General features: G+C 53.2%; 1 protein-coding gene across 2 annotated transcripts in view; it reads right to left on the bottom strand.

The window, feature by feature from the left end:
• RYR1 (ryanodine receptor 1) overlaps window positions 1-18,368 on the bottom strand; it is a 109,839-nt gene that overhangs the window by 51,907 nt on the left and 39,564 nt on the right. For both annotated transcript variants that reach the window (XM_045076770.1, XM_045076771.1), the window contains exons 38-63: window positions 16,913-17,059; window positions 15,586-15,859; window positions 14,483-14,600; window positions 14,264-14,396; window positions 13,792-13,886; window positions 12,614-12,749; window positions 12,197-12,383; window positions 11,998-12,106; window positions 11,490-11,610; window positions 11,218-11,387; window positions 9,256-9,476; window positions 9,048-9,138; window positions 8,006-8,146; window positions 7,438-7,601; window positions 7,239-7,317; window positions 6,898-6,987; window positions 6,310-6,450; window positions 5,843-5,917; window positions 5,664-5,739; window positions 5,212-5,335; window positions 4,513-4,628; window positions 2,875-2,942; window positions 2,660-2,781; window positions 2,198-2,247; window positions 1,721-1,781; window positions 1,388-1,626 (exon numbers count right to left, since the gene is read on the bottom strand). In XM_045076770.1, the coding sequence (XP_044932705.1) occupies window positions 1,388-1,626; window positions 1,721-1,781; window positions 2,198-2,247; window positions 2,660-2,781; window positions 2,875-2,942; window positions 4,513-4,628; window positions 5,212-5,335; window positions 5,664-5,739; window positions 5,843-5,917; window positions 6,310-6,450; window positions 6,898-6,987; window positions 7,239-7,317; window positions 7,438-7,601; window positions 8,006-8,146; window positions 9,048-9,138; window positions 9,256-9,476; window positions 11,218-11,387; window positions 11,490-11,610; window positions 11,998-12,106; window positions 12,197-12,383; window positions 12,614-12,749; window positions 13,792-13,886; window positions 14,264-14,396; window positions 14,483-14,600; window positions 15,586-15,859; window positions 16,913-17,059 (3,348 nt within the window). The remainder of the gene's footprint in view (window positions 1-1,387; window positions 1,627-1,720; window positions 1,782-2,197; window positions 2,248-2,659; window positions 2,782-2,874; window positions 2,943-4,512; window positions 4,629-5,211; window positions 5,336-5,663; window positions 5,740-5,842; window positions 5,918-6,309; window positions 6,451-6,897; window positions 6,988-7,238; window positions 7,318-7,437; window positions 7,602-8,005; window positions 8,147-9,047; window positions 9,139-9,255; window positions 9,477-11,217; window positions 11,388-11,489; window positions 11,611-11,997; window positions 12,107-12,196; window positions 12,384-12,613; window positions 12,750-13,791; window positions 13,887-14,263; window positions 14,397-14,482; window positions 14,601-15,585; window positions 15,860-16,912; window positions 17,060-18,368) is intronic.

The following is an 18,368-nucleotide window of genomic DNA, read 5'->3' as shown; positions in this document are numbered from 1 at the left end:
TTTAAATACAGTCAGGTCACGTGGTGATGATGATACTGTGATTACGTGACAGAGACGCAGGGATCCGGTGTCACGGTGGATGCAACTCACATTCAAAAGTTCAACTAAAAGGTTTATAAACACTTTCCACCCCTAAAGTGAAAGGGTAAGTGAATGGGGCAAATTGTTAACAATCCTCTTCTTCTGACTTTCCTGGATACTTTGAAATTTTCTAAATAAAATGTGGGGGTGGGGGAAGGACCCCACCCAAGCGGAACTTTTCTTACTTTTATCAAGAGGTTGTGATTTCAAATCAACAGTGAGCTGAGACATAGCCCCACTATCTGCCAGTTCTCACAGCCCACTGGCCCTCTAGCCCATCCTGGACACCTTCCAGGGTATTCCCTGAGCCTCTCACAACCACCAAGTCCCAAAATGACCTTGGCATCTCCCTCAAACTGATTACTTCTTCCAACCCCTGTCTCTTGGAGGCCCCACCATCTGCGGGTCCCGGGCCAGGGCCTTGGGCCTCCCTCTGGCTGCCTCCCCGCCACAGCCCATCCCCTCAGCCTTCTGAGCGTCTGTCCCACCAGCTCCACCTGTCCTTCCCCTCCTTGCTCCTCCATAGTCCAGGCCACATCTGGCAAGGCTCTTTTTTTTGAGTACCTGACAACCCCCTGGGTGTTGTGTCTTGCTTGTGTCTCATTAACCAAAGCACATTGCTCACTATTATGTCCCAAGACCCCAGGCTGGGTCACATACCGTATGTGCCCCTTGGGAGCATACACATGGCACACACTACTAATGGACTCCCAATATCTCCTCTTAACATTTTTCTGCTCTTTTCTTCCTCCTCGTAAGAGACCTCCAATATTTAGCCTGACACACGACCTCCCAGAATAAAGGCCACTTCCTAGCCTTCCTTGTGGTGACATGCGGCCACATGCTAAATCCTGGCCAACCAGATGGATGTCAGCAGGAGTGATGGAGACTGCTTCTAGGTCTTTCCTTTATAAGGACTGCAATGCCCTCCTCTTCACTTCTTCTCTTCTACAGTCTAGAGTGAAGATGTAATGGTGTGCCATCCCGGGCCACAGGCCTAAGGAGGGTATTTCCAAGATGGCAGAGTACAAAGATGGAGGACATCTGGGCTTCTGATGTGCTGAGCCACTTACAACTAGACCATTACATGAGAAAGAAATACCCTTCCTTCCTGTTTCAGCTACGGTGATTTGTGGTCTTTTTGTTAGAGTGGCTGAACTCATACCCTCACTCCCTCATTTGTTACCTACCAATTCACTTGGCTCAGAGCAATGAATCCACACACGCAAACAGCCGGGCACATGGGGAGGGCTAGTGTTGGGTGAATTGGCCCCCCCACCCCCGCCCTCGGGGCCAGGGCCCTTACGGATGACGTCGTCTCCGAACTGGTGCTGGGCGATGTGCTGGAAGAGCGTGGTGAGGACGGGCAGCAGGGCCACGGTGGTGTAGGTGAGGTTCTGGCCCACGCCCTTCACCTGCGTGCGCGCCTGGGACACCTTCCCCAGGCGCAGGTTCTCCACCATCTTCTCGATGTCCTCTGATGCGCTCTCAAAGAAGGAACGGAGGCCAGCCTTCACGATCTCGGGGCCTGACTTCATCACTGTCCTAGGAGGGAAGCCGGGGCGCACCAGTTCTAGAATCTGAGATTCTCGATTTCGAAAAGCAGAGAACGGGTGGGAGTTGGCACCATGCCCCATACCTTGCATCCAGGGAGCGGGCCAGGATGTGAAGGCAGTTGACCACAGCCGGAGCATCTGTCCCTGGGAAAGGAAGACGGGCCAGGGTGGCGGAAAGGCTAAGAGGGCAGTGCCTTCCTCTAACTCCCAACTCAGCCCCAGGTCCACCTCCACCTAGACCCCAAGAGGTCCCTGTCCTTCCCTAAACCCACTCTGCCTGTGCCTCTCCCAACCCAGCCTGGACCCTCTGGGCCATCACAGTCTGGTGATGAGTCTATGTCCCTACAGGCCTGGGGGTTCCATGAGGCCAGGGCCCAGGGCTGTCCCAGTCACAGCCCTGTCCCCAGGATGACCCCACCCATCCCCAGGTGGGGAGAAAGAACGCAGTGAAGCTTGTCCAAATCAAGGCCTAAACCAGAACTCCTTCTTCAGGGTGGGGCTGGCGACTGCAGGGAGAGAGGGAGGATTAAGGAGAAGAGCTGGGGAGCAGAGCTACTTACCGAAGAGAGAAACTCGGTGACGGACAAGAGCAGCAAGCTTGCAGAAGAGGCTGAAGAAAGGGACAGAAGGACAGGGGCAACAGGTAGTGAGGATATCGAGGGACAAGAACAGCAGTGATGCAATTAAAGGGCCAGGGACAGAAGACAGAACCAGGAGGACAAGGGATTTTGGGGAAGAAATTGAAGGGTCAGGGGCAGAAACGGGGATACTGGGAGCTGAGGCTGGTCTGCCTTTCTGACTGGGTGACCATTTGCCTCAAAGTCCCATGTCCTGGGAAACCCCTCAGGCCTGGGCACAACAGGACAGCTGGTCACCTTCACCCTTCAGTTCCTTCTGCAGCTAGAGTGGTCAGCACCCAACACCCAGTACAGAGCCCCTAAGGTCCAAGGATGGGCAGAAAGGGTCCAGGATTATGATACTGTGAGGTCAGGGGGCTGGTGACAGGTCACAGCATGACCCACCTGGTGATCATTTCCTTCTCCTTGTTGGAGGCATGGCCGCCACTGCCCAGCACTTTGGCCGGTGTGGACAGGAAATAGAGGCAGTGGTTGGTGAAGTACTGGTTGATCAAAGGGAGCAGGATCTGGAGGGTGGGGAAGAGATGAGGGGCACTGAGTGAAGGGTAGGGGAGCCCACCCAGTCCCCAGCCCCTCCAGCTTCTGAGCCCACCTCTCACCTTGGCAAAGAACTTAATCTCTTGTTCATGTGGAGACTTTTCTACTCGTCCACTGCTGACCACAGCCTCTGGTGGGGGAGGGGAAAACAGGGGTCATAGTAGGTTCAAGGCTGGGGAACTCAGGGCATTCCAATGGAGGGGTGGGGGACTCTAGGGCAAAGGTAGGAAAAGATGGGAGACTAATTCTTGGTTTAAAGTAAACTCTGCTGCCTTTGAGGTGAACCTCTCTCCCCTTTCTCAATTGATCCCCCTAACTCCTTGATCAAACCCTTCCTGAGGCTGTAAATGGGGAGGACAAACTGGGATGGGGTAAAGCTATAGGACATCCCTTTCCTCACGGGTCCTTTTCTCCTTGAACTTTGATATTTGGCACTGAATAAGTTTGGAATAAACAAATGAATGAAACCAGAAGTCAACATAGACAGATTCGAATTGATTTTAGAGTGGAAATCAATTTCAGATAATAAAAATGGTGACAGTAATAATTAATACTACTATTAATGCTGGATCCCATTATTAAACACTGGCTATGTCACTGGCACTGTGAGAAATGTGCTTATCTAATTGCCTCCCAGCTTGGAGAGCTGTATAGTCGGTACCTCACCTTCATTTTACAGACAAGGGAACTAAGGTGCAATAACTCAGTCTGGGTCACCCAGCAAGTAAGGGACAGAACTGTGGCCGACTATGGTGGACAGGTAGGGAAACTGAGGCACGGAGAGGAAAGGGAGTTGCTGAGAAGTGCTCAGAGCAGAGGATCAGTGTGTGGGACTCGAGGTGAGATGTGTAAGAGTGAGTCCTGCTGTGTCACTCATCTGAGGGAGCCTGGGGGTCTTGGGTGGCTCTCCAGGGGAAGCTGGGAGGGATTCTAGGGGCCAGCTGTGATTCTTAATGGGACCTAAGAGGCATGTGCAGGGCACACCAACAGCCTTCATGCTCAAGAGAGAGCCAGGATCTTCCCAGTCCTCACCCTCTTTGCCCCTAAGCCCACAGTCTGTCCCCAGCGCAGCCAAGGGGAGTCTGTGAACACCTGAAGCAGGTCACCGTCCTCTCCTGCTCAGAACCCTCCCATGGTGCCATTCCACTCAGGAAGCCACAGTCTCCCCATGCCTGCAAAGCCCTACGTGGTCTTTGAGAGGGCAGAGGGCACCTCTCTGCCCTCATCTCCTCACACTTTCTGCCTCAGTCAGTCTGCTTCAACCACTTGGGCTTTGGGTTACTCACACCAGGGACCTCTCAGAACTTTTGCACTGGCTGTTTCTCTACCTGGAATATTCTCCTCAAGCCTCCAGCCAGCTCCCTCCCAGCTCCTTCGCAGTCTTCTTTACTTAAATTTTAACCAGCCCCACTTTCCCCCACTCCTAATCTTCCTTAGCTGGCTCTAGTGAATTCTTCTTCCCAAAACACATTAGTGTTTTAAAAACCTGTATAACTGTCTGAAGGCACCACAGAAATATAAATGCAGGCGGACAGGGATCTTTGTTTTGTTCACTGCGCTCACCACCTGGAACAGTGTTCTCAACACTTGGAACAGTGTCTGGCACAATAATGAGATGGGGGAGGGAAGGAGAAAGGCATGAACTGGGGCCTTAGGGGAAACAGCACGTATGGACGGAGTTCAGAGGACCTCCTCCATACCCAAATGGGCGATAAATTCCTGGGAGATGTCCATCCAGCGCAGCAACTGCTGCAGGAAGCCAAAAGCAAATCGTTTCTCAATGGAAGACGTGTCCAACTCCATGTCCTTAAGGCCTCTGCGCGGACAGAGAGGAGTCAGCCCCGAGGAAGGCCCACCCTGTCTCCCAATCTCTCCAGTTCCCTTTCTGCTTCACTAGGCCTTGCCTCTGCAGGCTTCTGCTCCACCACATATACCCCTCAAGTTTCGGGATGCTCCCTGGCCCCGCCTTCCCTCTCCACGCCCCACCTTCCTGGCCTCCTCCCCACTTCTGTTCCCGTCTCCAGCCCAGGCCCCGCCCCTTAGCCCCTCCCCTCCATGGCGTCAAATTGCCCCCCCAAGCCCCACCTCTCTTTGCCTCCTCCCCAGGCCCCGCGCCCTTAGTCCCTCCTGTCTCTGACAATCAGGCCCCACCCCTCTAGGATTCCTCTCCTCTCTGGCCCCTCCCCCACGCGCCCCAGGTCCTACCCCCCCCCCCCCCCCCCCCCCCGCAGTCACCTTCCTTTTCTGGCCCTGCCTTGCTACCCCAGCCCAACTTTTCCCACTTTCTGCCTTGCTAGCTCCTCCCACATTCCCCGCCCCCGCCACTCCCCCCCCCCACCCACACCTCAGCTCCCCCACGCCACCCCCCAACCCCCCCGCCAGGCTTGCAGCGCACATGCCTGGTGACAGCATAGCCGTTCATCTGCAGGAACTTTAGAAGCTCCTGGGCCTTCTCTCGATCTCGTGCCTTCTCCTTGGCTGTGAGTGTGTCGTAGGGGACCAGCAGAGGGTGGGTCCCACCACCTGGAACAGTAAAGACCAGAAATCAGAGGGCTGGAGAGACCCAAGCCACTTTCAAGCCACTCTACGTCGTTCTTGTAGCTGAGGGCATGCATAATTACAGCAATAAAAACAGAGGTAAGAATAACCAAAACATGGTTTTCAGGTGATTGTCATCTCCTCACCACAACCCTATGGTAGTAGATGCTACTACCAGCATCTACTGGGGAGGGGCAGGGTGAAAGCAATCGTTCAAAGTCACACAACTGTAATCTAGACCCTTATGACTCTGGAGCCCATGACTAGGGAACTTTGGTGATGGGATGGGATGGGATGGGATGGGCGCCCTCACCTTTGGCCTCCAGCTCCTGCTTCTTCTTCCGCCCCCACGTGTTGTGGTAATTCTCCGCCAGCTGTTCTGCCATGGCCTGGGAAAGGACGAAAGATTCAGAGCCCAGACTCAGAAGATGCCCTCCCCAACCCCAACAAACACCTCCATGCCCCTAGATAAAAGATCAGGGCTCTTTTTACCTGCAGCTCCCGGGACAGGGTAACTCCGCTGAGGTCGGGGGGCTGGGGGCTGTAGCCTTCTCGCGGATCATAAGTCTGGGAGGACAAGGGAGAGATGGCAGGGCTTGATGGGCTAGCAGGAAGCCTGGATGGCAACACAGTTACTCTCTCCAGCTGGCCCTAGACCCCCCGTTCTGCACCCTCTCCTTCAGGCCCTGTCTCTAACCCACGCCCTCCTCTCCTCTGTCTTTTGTGGTTTTCCAGACCCAGGCCCACTCCCTTTCCAGGTCTCTCAGCCTTGTGCAGTACCCTGCTCCCGGCCTCCCCATTACGATTACCCGATTACCCGACCCCACCTTCCTCCCTTGGCCCTTCTCTCTCAATCACACCTCCTGCCTGGCCCCGCCCTCGCCTGGCCCCGCCCCTTAGTTTAGCCGCTCACCACCCCCATTACCCCCGACCACGCCCCAGCCTGGCCCGGCCTCCACCTGGGCACTTTGGGATATCTTCCGCGTTTTCTTCTTCTCTGTCTTCTCCTCTTCCCCCTCCCTGGCCTTCTCTATCGTCCATTCCCAGGCAATCATGGCCTTCAAGGACTCCTTGATGGGCCAGCGGTAAATCTCTTTGTCCTAGGGCGGACAGAAAGGCAGGGAGTTGGAGGGATGGGACGGGAGAGAGGTGGCGGTTGGAGCCTTACTGGCTGGCCTCCGGTGTCCTAAGAAGGGAAAACCCTCCACCACGTGCTAGGAGAAAGTGGTCCAGCTTGGATTCGAACCCAGGTCTCTTACCCGCTTTGTGACAGAGGCTCCCAAACCAACCCTCATCCCATTTTACACACGAGACTCAGAGAAGTTAAGTTGCATTGTCAAGGAATCAAACCCCATCTTTCTAATTCTTTCTAAGAGAAGGAACACTACAAGTCCGGGGTCTAGAGGAGCCAAAGTTCACGGAGGAGGAGCCCTAACCTGCAGTCCCAGCCAGATCCGAGCTGATGAAGCAGCCTCTCTCTTCCCTGAACACCCAAATTTGGAGGTAACATTTTTGGACCCCTAGCACTGGGCCCCAAACTTGCTCACCTTCTCTGAAAAGGTCTTATAGGGCCTCAGCATGGGATGGGTCTTCAGTTCCTCATCTATGTTCTCCCCATAGGACCAATTGTTCTGGATCTGAAGGTGGAGAGGGGACAGGGAGGGGCAGTGCCACTATGGAGCTGAGGGTGGGGGAAGGATGAGGGGTAGGGAGCAGCTTGGGGGACTCCTGGGGGACTCCCTGGAGGGGTTGAGGGTTCCAGGGGAGGTTTGGGGTCTCAGGAAAGTCTGGGGCCTCAGAGAAGACCTGGGTCTGGGGGAAAGCTGGGGTCTTGAGAAAGACTGGCAGGAATGGAGGTTGCTGGGGAGGGGAGGTCTCCAGCGCTAACCTTGTCGAAGGCCCACTTCTCATGCGTGTACTCCGCAAACTTGTTAATGAAGGAGTCCAGCTTCTCTGGGATGATCACACTATTGGGTGGGTACATAGGGTGGCCAGATGTTGGGGCTGACCCCTCCTTCCATGTCTGAAACCTTCTTCTCCTTCTCCCAGCCCCTAATGCCCACCCCACTCCTACCCCCAGGCCTCACTTGAGGGTCTCCACAGGCCGAGGATCGAAGTTGCCTTCAGCGTCCACTGTGGCCTTTTTCTCGGCCTTGGATGAGTATGAGGCATCCACGTAGTCAGGGGGCAGGGCCCCTGCGATGGCACACAGACAAGGCATAGCCATGCGGTACAGCTCTGCGTCATACTTCTGTGGATACCACGGGTAGGGATGGGGGTCACTGCGGGTCTGGGTGTGCCTTCAAATCTTGGAGCCCTAGGACCTCAAACTCCACCTTTCCAACAATCAACCCTCCTCCCTGAGCCCCCACACATCAATTATGGTGTCCCTCCCTGAAACCCAGACCTCAGCCTGCCTGACCCTCCAAACCACCCCTATATCACCCCTCTCTAAGCTCCCAAACTAGAGACCCAACCCTTCCTCCATTAAACCAGAGACCCTTCTGGATCCAAACCTGCCCAACGGGGGCTCCCTCTCTGAACCCCAAGTTTGGGAATTTCATTCAGGATCCCCCAAGTTTGGGGGTGTTGCTTTACACAAACAAACCCTCCAAACAGGCTCCTTTCAGCCCTTCCTCCACCATGGGCCCAGACCTTATGCGCCAGCGAGTCAAAGATGCCCCAGAAGAGTTTGCGAGTGAGGTGCAGCTCTTCCTCGGAGGTGACCCCGAAGTTAGCCCAGCCGGTGGGGAGGCAGTAGTACTTCCAGCAGCGTTCATAGTGGTTGGTGAGGAGCTGGGCAGGAGCAAGAGGGGACATACAGATGGGAGGCACAGAGTAGATGGCGGGCAAAAGAAAGGTCAGGGAGGCCAGGGGTGCCTGGGCCTTGAAATTAGGAAGACGATCTGGATTATGCAGATGATGCTAATGAGGGAAAATGGTTTGCTTCTTGGGGAGTGGTTTGGGTCCATTTACTATGTAAATTTACCCTTCCAGTTTAGAGTGGAACTGCAGCCAGAGCTGGATTTGCCTGGTGTTGCTTTACACAAACAAGCACGCTAATATTAACCCATAGGTATAGTTGTGTGCAAAGTGTGAATGGACATACGGACGGAGTGATCTGTGCGCCCATGAAGGACCACGGCAAACAAACCTGGGCAGAACCCCATGCAAATATATGGTGATTGGGAACAAGGCCTCCATATCCACTAGACAAACTTGAAGCAGGAGCTGGTTTAGATGTATTATGTAAAACAGTCATATCTGAGTTGGAGGTATCTCCTTATGCAAACCAGCAGGCAAAAAAAATATTATAGGAGAGACCGTGCATATATTCCGAACAGTTGGGGTGGTATTTGTTCCAATCAATGCACTCATTTGAAAAGAGCAAGGTACTTGGTCTGCACCTGCACATAAGCATGCTGATTAGGAAAAGCCGAGTACTCCCTGCAAACATACGCTAATTCAGGTGAGACCTGGCTCCCTGTTAGGCAAATCAAGCGCCAATGAGGGAGTGGCAGAGGCACCCGTGATGCCACACGGCCCTCCTGGAAATTTAGTATCCCAGTGAGAACGCCAGAGAGGTTCCCGTGGGGACACTGCCCTCACATTCTGTGGGTTCACTGGGCTGGGCGGTGGGGGATACCGGAGCCCAGAGGCCCCAGGGCAGCGCAGGCTCAAGAGGGCCCGTCCTCACCTTGAGCGGCATCTTGGCGAACTCGTTCAGGATGGGCACGTCGAACACCAGGCGCCGCAGCAAGTGCTGCAGCATGGACGGCCGGATGTACCTGCGGGGACACGCACCAGGGGCAGGGACTCACCCCCAGGCCAGCTGCACCCTGCGGCCGGCCACACCCCCCACCCCCCGCCGGCCCCACGCTGCCCTGCCCGCGCCCCAGCCCCACCTGCAGAGCGCCATGAGACAGTCCTCGATGACGTCGCGCTGCGCCTTGGTGAGCGAGCGGCCACGGGACAGGCGGTACACAGTGTGCAGCATGGAGTCCACCATGATGGCGCGGTGCTCTGTCCCCGCGAACAGCGGCGCGCACTTGGTGATGAGCGGCAGCACCGCCAGGCACAAGTAGCGGTTCAGCGCCAGCGCCATCTCTGTTGTGCTGAAAGTGGCCTGGGACGCAGAGGAGGGGCGCTCCTGGGGTGACCCTCGCTTCAGATACCCTCCACCCGCCGCCACCTAACAGTGTCCCCCACCGCCTCTATTATTACTTTGAACTATGCAAAATTTCAAACATAGAGAAGTGGAGGAATCAAGGAACGAACCCTCCTTATCGAGTGGGCTGTTCTGTAGATACTGGTCCAACCACCACTTTTCTTCCTGTCATACAGCCCTAGCCACCTACAGCTTCACGCATGAATACTGAGATATGTATCTCCATTCAGACAAGTGCTTCTGTTTCACATCCCAGGCGGCCACTTTCACACCCCACAGAATTAACAAGCATGCAAAATTCACGAACAGCTTTCTCCAATTGTCTCAAAATCTGCTTTATGTTTGGCTGGGATTGCTTGGATCCGGCCACCTAGAAGGCCCCATAATGTATGTATCTGGCTGCCGGGTCTCGGGTCTTTTCACATCTAATTGTTTCCTCTTCCATTCTTTTTAATACTATTTATTTGCTGGAAAAACTGGATCATTTATCCACTGGAGTTTCCTACATCTTGGGTATGGCTGGCCATAGCCTGGTGGTGTCCTTTAACTTGTGCCTCTGCCCTCGGTCTTTCTTTTCTTTCCTGTGTTTAAGATTTTTATTTATTTTTTATTTTTTAACATAATCTCTACACCCAGTGCAGGACTCGAACTCACAACCTCAAGATGAAAAGGCACATACTCCACCAATGTAGCCAGCCAGGCACCCCTGCCCTTGGTATTTCTGGTACACTGGTAGTTATAGAGCCAAGTTGCAATGTTCCCTTTCCCAGTTAGTAGCCAAGAGTTATTTCTCCAATCTTAAGAAGAGTCTTCTCTCAGCCAAGGTCACCTGTCCAGCATATCATCATTCCTCTGTCTCCTCAATCACCAGCTTGTGTAAAGAATTGTTGACACCCACTGTCCCCAATACCTCACGTGTCAGACCCTCGTAAACCCCCTCCACTACAGCTCTTCCCCACCACCTCACTGAAAGTGCTCACTAAGCTTACCAGGGACCTCCACTGGCCACAGCAGCCATCAGTTCTGTCCTCATCTTACTGGACTGTGTCCCCTTCTATAATCAAACTGTAACTATTATATATCTTATATTCTTATTATAGTCTTATATTATATTCTTATATAGAAAGGGACTATATAGTCCCCTTCTATAATCTAACTGTAACTATTATATATCGATATAACTATTATTGTTGCTGTTGTACGCAAGTCTGTCTCCTTGGTGGAGCCCTCATTAAGAATGATGATTTTTTAAATAAAAAATGTAAGATGTGGGGCACCTGTGTGGCTCAGTTGTTAAGCGTCTGCCTTCAGCTCAGGTCATGATCCCAGGGCCCTGGGATTGAGCCACTCATGTGGCCCCCTGCTTAGCAGGAAACCTGCTTCTCCCCCTCCCTCTGCCCCTGCTTCTGTTCCCTCTCTCACTGTGTCTCTGTCAAATAAATAAATAAAATCTTTTAAACAAAAAGAAAGAAAGAAAGCTAGGTGAGATGTTGGAGAGTTCCACCCACCCTTCCCTAGAACTGAGGGTTTATCTTGGCTTTGTTTTCTATCTTGATGGCGTGCGAGGGTGGGTTGCGGGGGGCGGGGGGTGAAGACTAGGATATATACACAAGCCCAGAACAAACAGAGGTAGGGATGCTATGGCCACACCCATCTCCCTGTCCTCTCTGGGGGCAGGGAGGGTGGCTACGGGGCTCACCGTGTCTAGCGAAGCGGCTGCCCGCATGTCAGGCAGGAACCCCACATCCAGCACATGCAGCAAGAAGTCCTGGTTCTCGATACCATACACGCGGTCCAGGAAGAGCACCATGGACGCCTTGTGGTCTGGCACAAAGGATGCCGACATCTTCGGCTGCACCAGAGCCCCATCTGTGGGCCAGGAGGGCGGTGGGGGGTGGTCAGGGATGCCCTTCGGACCCCTCTACTTCCTCCACGGCAGCCCTCCCTCGCTGAGTCCTGCCCCCTGTGTACCTTTGCCCAGGGTGGGGATCTGCAGTGGGAGGCTGATGATGCCCACAAGGTCGTCCAGCGGCACGAGGGAGCGCAGGATGGCACGGATCCGCAGGGCCTCTCCCTTGCCGGCTTGGATTAGCTGGAATAGGGAAGCGGGCACATCATCGGCCCCCTGGGCCTCATTTGCTCATTACTTCATCCATCCCTTCCTGACCCACCGACAGGTAGAGCGGAACCCCTCGTGGGGCAGACTCTAGAATTCCTGGCCCGGACTCCTCTGCCCATCCTTCTCCACCACCGCCCTGACCACCCCTGGCCCTCATTGCTCAATCTCCCCCACTGGTCTGGGAGCTCTGGGAGAGCTGGGCCTGGGGCTGTCTTGGATCCTGGTGTGTCTGTCCCCAGCACTGCATCACCTAAGACCCCCACAGAGCTAGAGTTCAGTCAGTGCTGTTGAATGCCTGACTGAAGAGGTTCAAGGTTGGCCCTGCATGCCCCTCCCTGTCCTTGGATATCTAGGTCTCACGTGCATCTCCGGCGCACAGCGTCCCAGTAGGTCAATCAAGGCAGCGTAGAAGGACATGATGGCGTGTCCCAGGTGCACCCGGTTCTCCTCCGGGGGCTCCTCACCGAAGCTGCAGGGGAAGTGGGGGCAGTGTTGGGGAGGTGGCCAGGGGCTCGGAGAAGGGGGGCCCATTCTGCTGAGAAGGAGGCGGGAGACTCACTGCTCACGCCGCCGGTCCCTACGGACGCCTGGGCCATCGCGCGCCGGGTCCTCAGAGATTCGAATGGCCTCTTCGATGGCGGCCAGCAGCCCTGAGCCGCCCTCACCCCGCAGGGCAGGCCCGAAACACTCAGGCTTGCGGATGAGCAGCCGCACCACCACGTTGGCGTTCTCCTCCACGCTCTCACCTGACAGCCAGGTGGGGTCGAGAAGCCTTGTGAGTCGTGGCACTGGAACCCCAGCCCTGGCAGCCCAGGACCCAGCACCTCTAGGATTAACGCCAGCCCCACCCCACATCCTGCCAACCCCGCCCACCTGGGAGATCCCCACCCAGGCTCCGGGGTGGCCCACACCCCCCAGAGAGGCTTTGATCGGCACCCCCAACCCCCTGCCCTGCCACTGCCAACTCCTGACTCACCGTTGACGAAGACAGCGAAGCGCAGAAAGTCCAGGTAGCGCTCCCCGCCACATGGGTTCCAGCCGATGTCCGGGTACCCTTTGGCCAGGAGCATGGGGCAGCTCTGAAGGCCACAACCCGCCAGGTAGGATACCACCTGCGGGTGAAGGGGGGCTCAGCCGGAGGCCAGACCCACACCATTTCCTACCCAAGGCTCACATGTCCCTGCCCATCCATGGAGCTCTGCAGCCGGATTCATTTCTGGATCTCTCAGCAAACAGTAATCCTCCTCCTCCACCCTCATCTCTCACCTGGACCATCCCGGGGGCCTCCATCCTGGGCCCCCTGCTCTTCCCCCTCCCTCTCCATCTATCCATGCCCCCTATCCATCCTCACCCCCGACAAAGTGCCCCTTCCCTGCTTGGAATACTCCTGTGGCACCATCTCACTGACGGTAAGACCCAGAGCCCTCTCAGTGGTCCACTAAGACCCTCTGCCCAATCTTCCCTGTTACCTCCCTGCCCTCACTTCCCACCACTAAGCCCTTACTCCCTCTGCTCCAACCATTCTGGACTCTTTGCTATTACTCAAACTCATGAGGTTCACTTCCATCTCAGGGCCTTGGCACTGGCTGTTCCCCTGTCCAGAATGCTCTTCCCCCTATGCCCATATGGCCCCTCTCCTCCTTTAGAGCTTTACCTGAATGTCACTGTCTCAGTGAGGTGATCTCTCATCACACTCATCTAAACTTGGACACCCTCCTGACACTCAATGTTTTTATCCCCAGCCTACTTTTTTCATTTTAACTCTTGTCACTAGCTAATACACAATGTATTTTACTTACTCATCTTATTTATTATGCATCTTCCCAACTAGAATGTCAGCCCTGTGAGAACAAGGATTTTTGCTGGTCTCCTTAACTGTCACAGCCCTACTGCCTTAGTCCTGGTACAAAGTAGGTACTCGGGAAATAGTTGCTGAATGAGTAATACTATAATACCAGATAACTCTTCTTGAGTGCTTATCATTTTATAAATGCTTTCATGGATTAACTCATTTTATCCTGAGGATAACCTTATTCTATTATTACATTCATTCTACAGATGAGAAGACAGACGCCCAGAGAATTTAAGTCATGGGTCCCAAAACAGCAGGTGCCCCAAGGGGCCAGGTAGGGGCCAGGACTCCTGCTTCCACACCTTCTCCAGGTCCTGCTCTTGCAATGCCAAGGCCAGCTCGTTGTTGTCGATGACGGAGGCAGCTGCCACATCCAGAGGCGTGGAGCCCTGCATGCCTGTGAGGGCGAGAGGTGGGGAGAATGTTCTTCAGAGGTGCGTAGTTGACAGTGTCACTACGCTGTCTCTCTCACCTCCTCCCAGAAGCCCTCCTTGATCACCCCTTTTACAGCCTAGGTCAGGTGCCTCCTCTGACCTGACCGCTCTGGGCTGTCACTGTCTGTCTCCCGTGCTGCACCATGAGCCCTGTGAGGGCCAGGGCCGGGGCTGTCTGGGTATCCCCAGGACTGCTTCTCACAGGGCTATAGCCTAGGGATGGGTTTAAAGTGAGTGTTTGCTGAATGACTGAGTGAGTCAGCAGAGACGGATGTGTGGATGGACCTCCAAGAGTGGGCTGTAGGGGACAGCGCCCCAGCCCGGGCTCCAGGGTTCTCACCTAGGCCGATGCCACTGTTCTCCAGCAGGTAGCTCAGGTGGTCAAACATGGAGCGTTGGTTCTGCCGGCTGATGCGACAGAAATAACAGAGGAAGCGGCAGCAACTTGTCACCATCTTGGGGAAGCGGATCTCCTGGGCAGGCAGAGTGGGCTGGTTGTTAGTGCTTACCCGCTCTCCCCCACACCGTGGGAGCTCCTCAGCCCCCACAGGCCTCTTACCTTGGATTCGCCACCACCCCCGAGGACATTCACCATGACCTCCATGACCGTCTCGTGCATGCCCAGGGCCCGCATCAGGTTCGGGTGTTGGTAAAAGACTTTGTTGTTCATGATGTTCCTGTGAACGGGGAGAGTACATGGGGTCACCAGGGGCCAGGTGGGGCCCAAGCCCAGGGAGAGCCCCCAGACCCTTGGAAGAGTCTACTGGGATAAACAGTCAACATTTACTAAGCTCAAGGTGCCTGGGTGGCTCGGTGGGTTAAAGCCTCTGCCTTCAGCTCCAGTCCTGATATCGGGGTCCTGGGATCGAGCCCTGCATTGGGCTCTCTGCTCAGTGGTGAGCCTGCTTCCCCATCTCTCTCTGCCTGCCTCTCTGCCTACTTGTGATCTCTCTGTCAAATAAATAAATAAATCTTAAAAAAAAAAAACCCACACATTTACTGAGCTCTTCCTTCATGCCTGGCACCATCCCCCTTTATGGATCTGAACCCATTCAATCTTTATGTCCACTCTGAAAGGCAGGAACTATAATTATCCCTATTTTACAGAAAAGGAAACTGAGGCATAGATCCAAGGTGGACACCCCTAGGGCAGGGATTCTTAACCACGTTGCACATTGTATTCCCCAAGTGCCTAGAAAGGGCATGGCACAGAGTAGGTGCCCAATGAATGCTTGCTGAGTGAAGGAATGAGACACCCTTGACACTGACTGAGCGCCCAATACCATCATGGCCATTGTCAATAGCATTATGATGTGCCTGAGCCCATGGAAGCTTCATCATGACTCTACGAGGTAGCCATGGTTCTTCCCCAGCTTGGAGATGAACACTGAAGCTCAAAGAGGGTAAATCTTGTGCTAAGAGTTGCAGGTGAGTAAGAGCTGATACCCCAGGGGTTGGATGGAGAGGGGAAGGGAGGGGACATAAGCCAGGGATATGGGCTAGCTATTGGGAGAAGTATATCACCCCAAGGATGGGGCAGAAGTGGCAGAAGGAGCCATTATTGCATTCAGGGGACATGAGCCAGGGGGACAAGCTGGAGCTAGGAGGGGGCTCCTCCTTCCGGGGGAAGATGCGAAATCCAGGGAGGGGGCAGGGGCTCACCCAATGCTCTGGATCATGAGGTTTTCCTCCTGGGGACCCATCTGCACAATAAGCAGGGACCGGATCTGGCCGAGGCACTCAAGCAAGCTCATGGTGTCTTCCACAGATGATGGGGAGATGGTGTATGCCCGGGGCAGGGCACGCAGCAGCTCCCCGAGTCCGTCGTACTGTCGGTGCAGGAGGCTGAACATGGCCCGGACGAGCTCGGGGCTCTGCACGAAGTCCTCTTGAGCCCAACGCACCACTGTGTGGGACACCAGCTCCTGCAGTGACTCTGGGAAGGGAACGTAAGTGTCAGAACACCGCCAGGTCAGGGCCTTGAGCCAGAACAATGCAGAAAGGGCTTCTCTTCCCAGAGGGCTGCTCAGTTACTAATGCCCTGACCCTCTACCTGCCAGAAGTGGGCAGATTCTGGAAGATTTTTTAATTTTTTTATTGCCCTAATAGCTTCCCTGCTCTCTTCACCCTAATACCTAGACAGTAAGGGCCCTCTAAAGCTTTCAAGAGGAAAAAGAAGATGTATCACTTCAAAATACCAGAGTATATTATAAGCACCTTTGGAATATATAATGCACCTTTGAAATCATAATTCCCCTTGTTCTGTAAAAATACTGTTGATTTTTCAAACAAGAGAGACAACAGACACAAAGAAAACCTGTGGACTTTGGTGTCATTTGGAAATGATGTCAAAATGAACCGTTTTATTCTCCTTGGCCATCTCTCTGGGACTCATATCTCCTACATCCAGCATCCATTTCTTTGTCTCTCTTTCTCTCCCAACCCTTCTCCTTCCCAGGATTTCTGGGAGAAAAGATAGATGTCTCACATATTTCAGCATTAAGAGAAACCTCCATGTACTGGGACTGAATGATGGTGTCAATTCATAACCTTTCAGTGCTAACCTTTCAGGGCCAGGGGCAATCTGGCCCTGCCCCTTCTGACCTCATCTCCTGCCCCTCTCCCCTTGCTTGCTGTGCTCCAGCCACACTGGCCTTTAAGCACGCCAAGGATGTTTCTGCCTCAGGGCCTTTGCACTGGCTCTGGCTATTCCCTTTGTACCAATGATCTTCCCCAGATTTTTGCATACTTCACTCCCCAGCTCTGACCCCTCCACCTTCATCCCTCTCTCTTCTATCACTCAACTTTATTTTTCTCCTTAGTCCCCATGGCCACCTGACATGGTAAGTACATGTATATGTGTATCTGTTATAACATGCTAAACTCCTGGAAGGCAGAGATTGTGATTCTTTCCCCCTACAGTATTCCCCAGCCCTGCCAACAGTGCCTGCCCCATCCCTGTCCCCACCCTAAAGTTCCCAGTCCTCACGGGGTTTGCTCTCCTCAGCTGGTGGTTCCTCCTCGGGTTTCTCCTCCTTCTTCTTCACCAACCGTACTTTCTCCAACAGGCTCATCAGACGGCTGCCCAGGGTGGCCTCTTCCTCTGGTTCCTCCTCCTCCCCCTCCAGCTGAATTCCTGGAGTTGGTCGAAGGGAGAGGGTGTCATTCAACTCTGTGTTTATTCATCTACTCATTCACTTCTTCAATGACTGGTTCATTCATTCCTCCTTCAGGTGTGAATTCTTGGGTTTTTCATTTATTTCTCCATATGTTCTTATGTTTGTTCATTTATTCATCCTTCTAAGCATTTTAAATGTCTTTTAAACTATTGTAAATAGGTCTAAAGAACTAAAGGAAACCATGTCTAAAGTATTAAAGAGAAGTATGGGGGCGACTGGGTGGCTCAGTGGGTTAGGCCTCTTCCTTCGGCTCAGGTCATGATCTCAAAGTCCTGGGATCGAGCCCCATATCGGGCTCTCTGCTCAGCGGGGAGCCTGCTTCCCCCTCTCTCTCTGTCTACCTGTGATCTCTCTCTCTCTCTGTCAAGTGAATAGATAAAATCTTAAAAAAAAAAAAAAAAGACAAGAGAAAGAGAGAGGGAAGTATGATGACAACGACTCCCAGAATAGAGAATAGTATTAAAGAGGTAGATCATATAAAAATAACCATATAGAAATTCTGGGGCTGAACATGGAGGTTCCTCAAAATGTTGAAAATAGAACTGCCCTATGACCCAGCAATTGCACTATTGGGTATTTACCCTAAAGATACAAATGTAGTGATCCAAAGGGACACATGCACCCGAATGTTTATAGCAGCAATGTCCACAATAGCCAAACTATGGAAAGAACCTAGATGTCCATCAACAGATGAATGGATCAAGAAGATGTGGTATATATACACAATGGAATACTATGCAGCCATCAAAAGAAATGAAATCTTGCCATTTGCAACAACATGGATGGAACTAGAGCGTATCATGCTTAGCGAAATAAGTCAAGCAGAGAAAGACAACTATCATATGATCTCCCTGATATGAGGAAGTGGTGATGCAACATGGAGGCTTAAGTGGGTAGAAGAATAAATGAAACAAGATGGGATTGGGAGGGAGACAAACCATAAGTGACTCTTAATCTCACAAAACAAACTGAGGGTTGCCGGGGGGAGGGGGTTTGGGAGAAGGGGGTGGGATTATGGACACTGGGGAGGGTATGTGATTTGGTGAGTGCTGTGAAGTGTGTAAACCTGGTGATTCACAGACCTGTACCCCTGGGGATAAAAATATATGTTTATAAAAATAAAAAAATTAAAATAAAAAGAAATTCTGGGGCTGAAAAGTACAAAAACTGAAATTTCAAATCACTAGGGGGTACAATAGCATATTTGAGCTGGTGGGAGAAAGCATCAGGGTACTTTAAGGTAGAACAATAGAGGTTATCTAGTCT

Source organism: Mustela putorius, unplaced genomic scaffold, assembly GCF_011764305.1.
Source record: "Mustela putorius furo isolate JIRA1106 unplaced genomic scaffold, ASM1176430v1.1 tig00000196_pilon_pilon_pilon, whole genome shotgun sequence".
Classification (NCBI taxonomy): Eukaryota; Metazoa; Chordata; class Mammalia; order Carnivora; family Mustelidae; genus Mustela; species Mustela putorius.
Note: the sequence above shows the minus strand (reverse complement) of the source record. Positions and strands in the feature narration are given on the sequence as shown.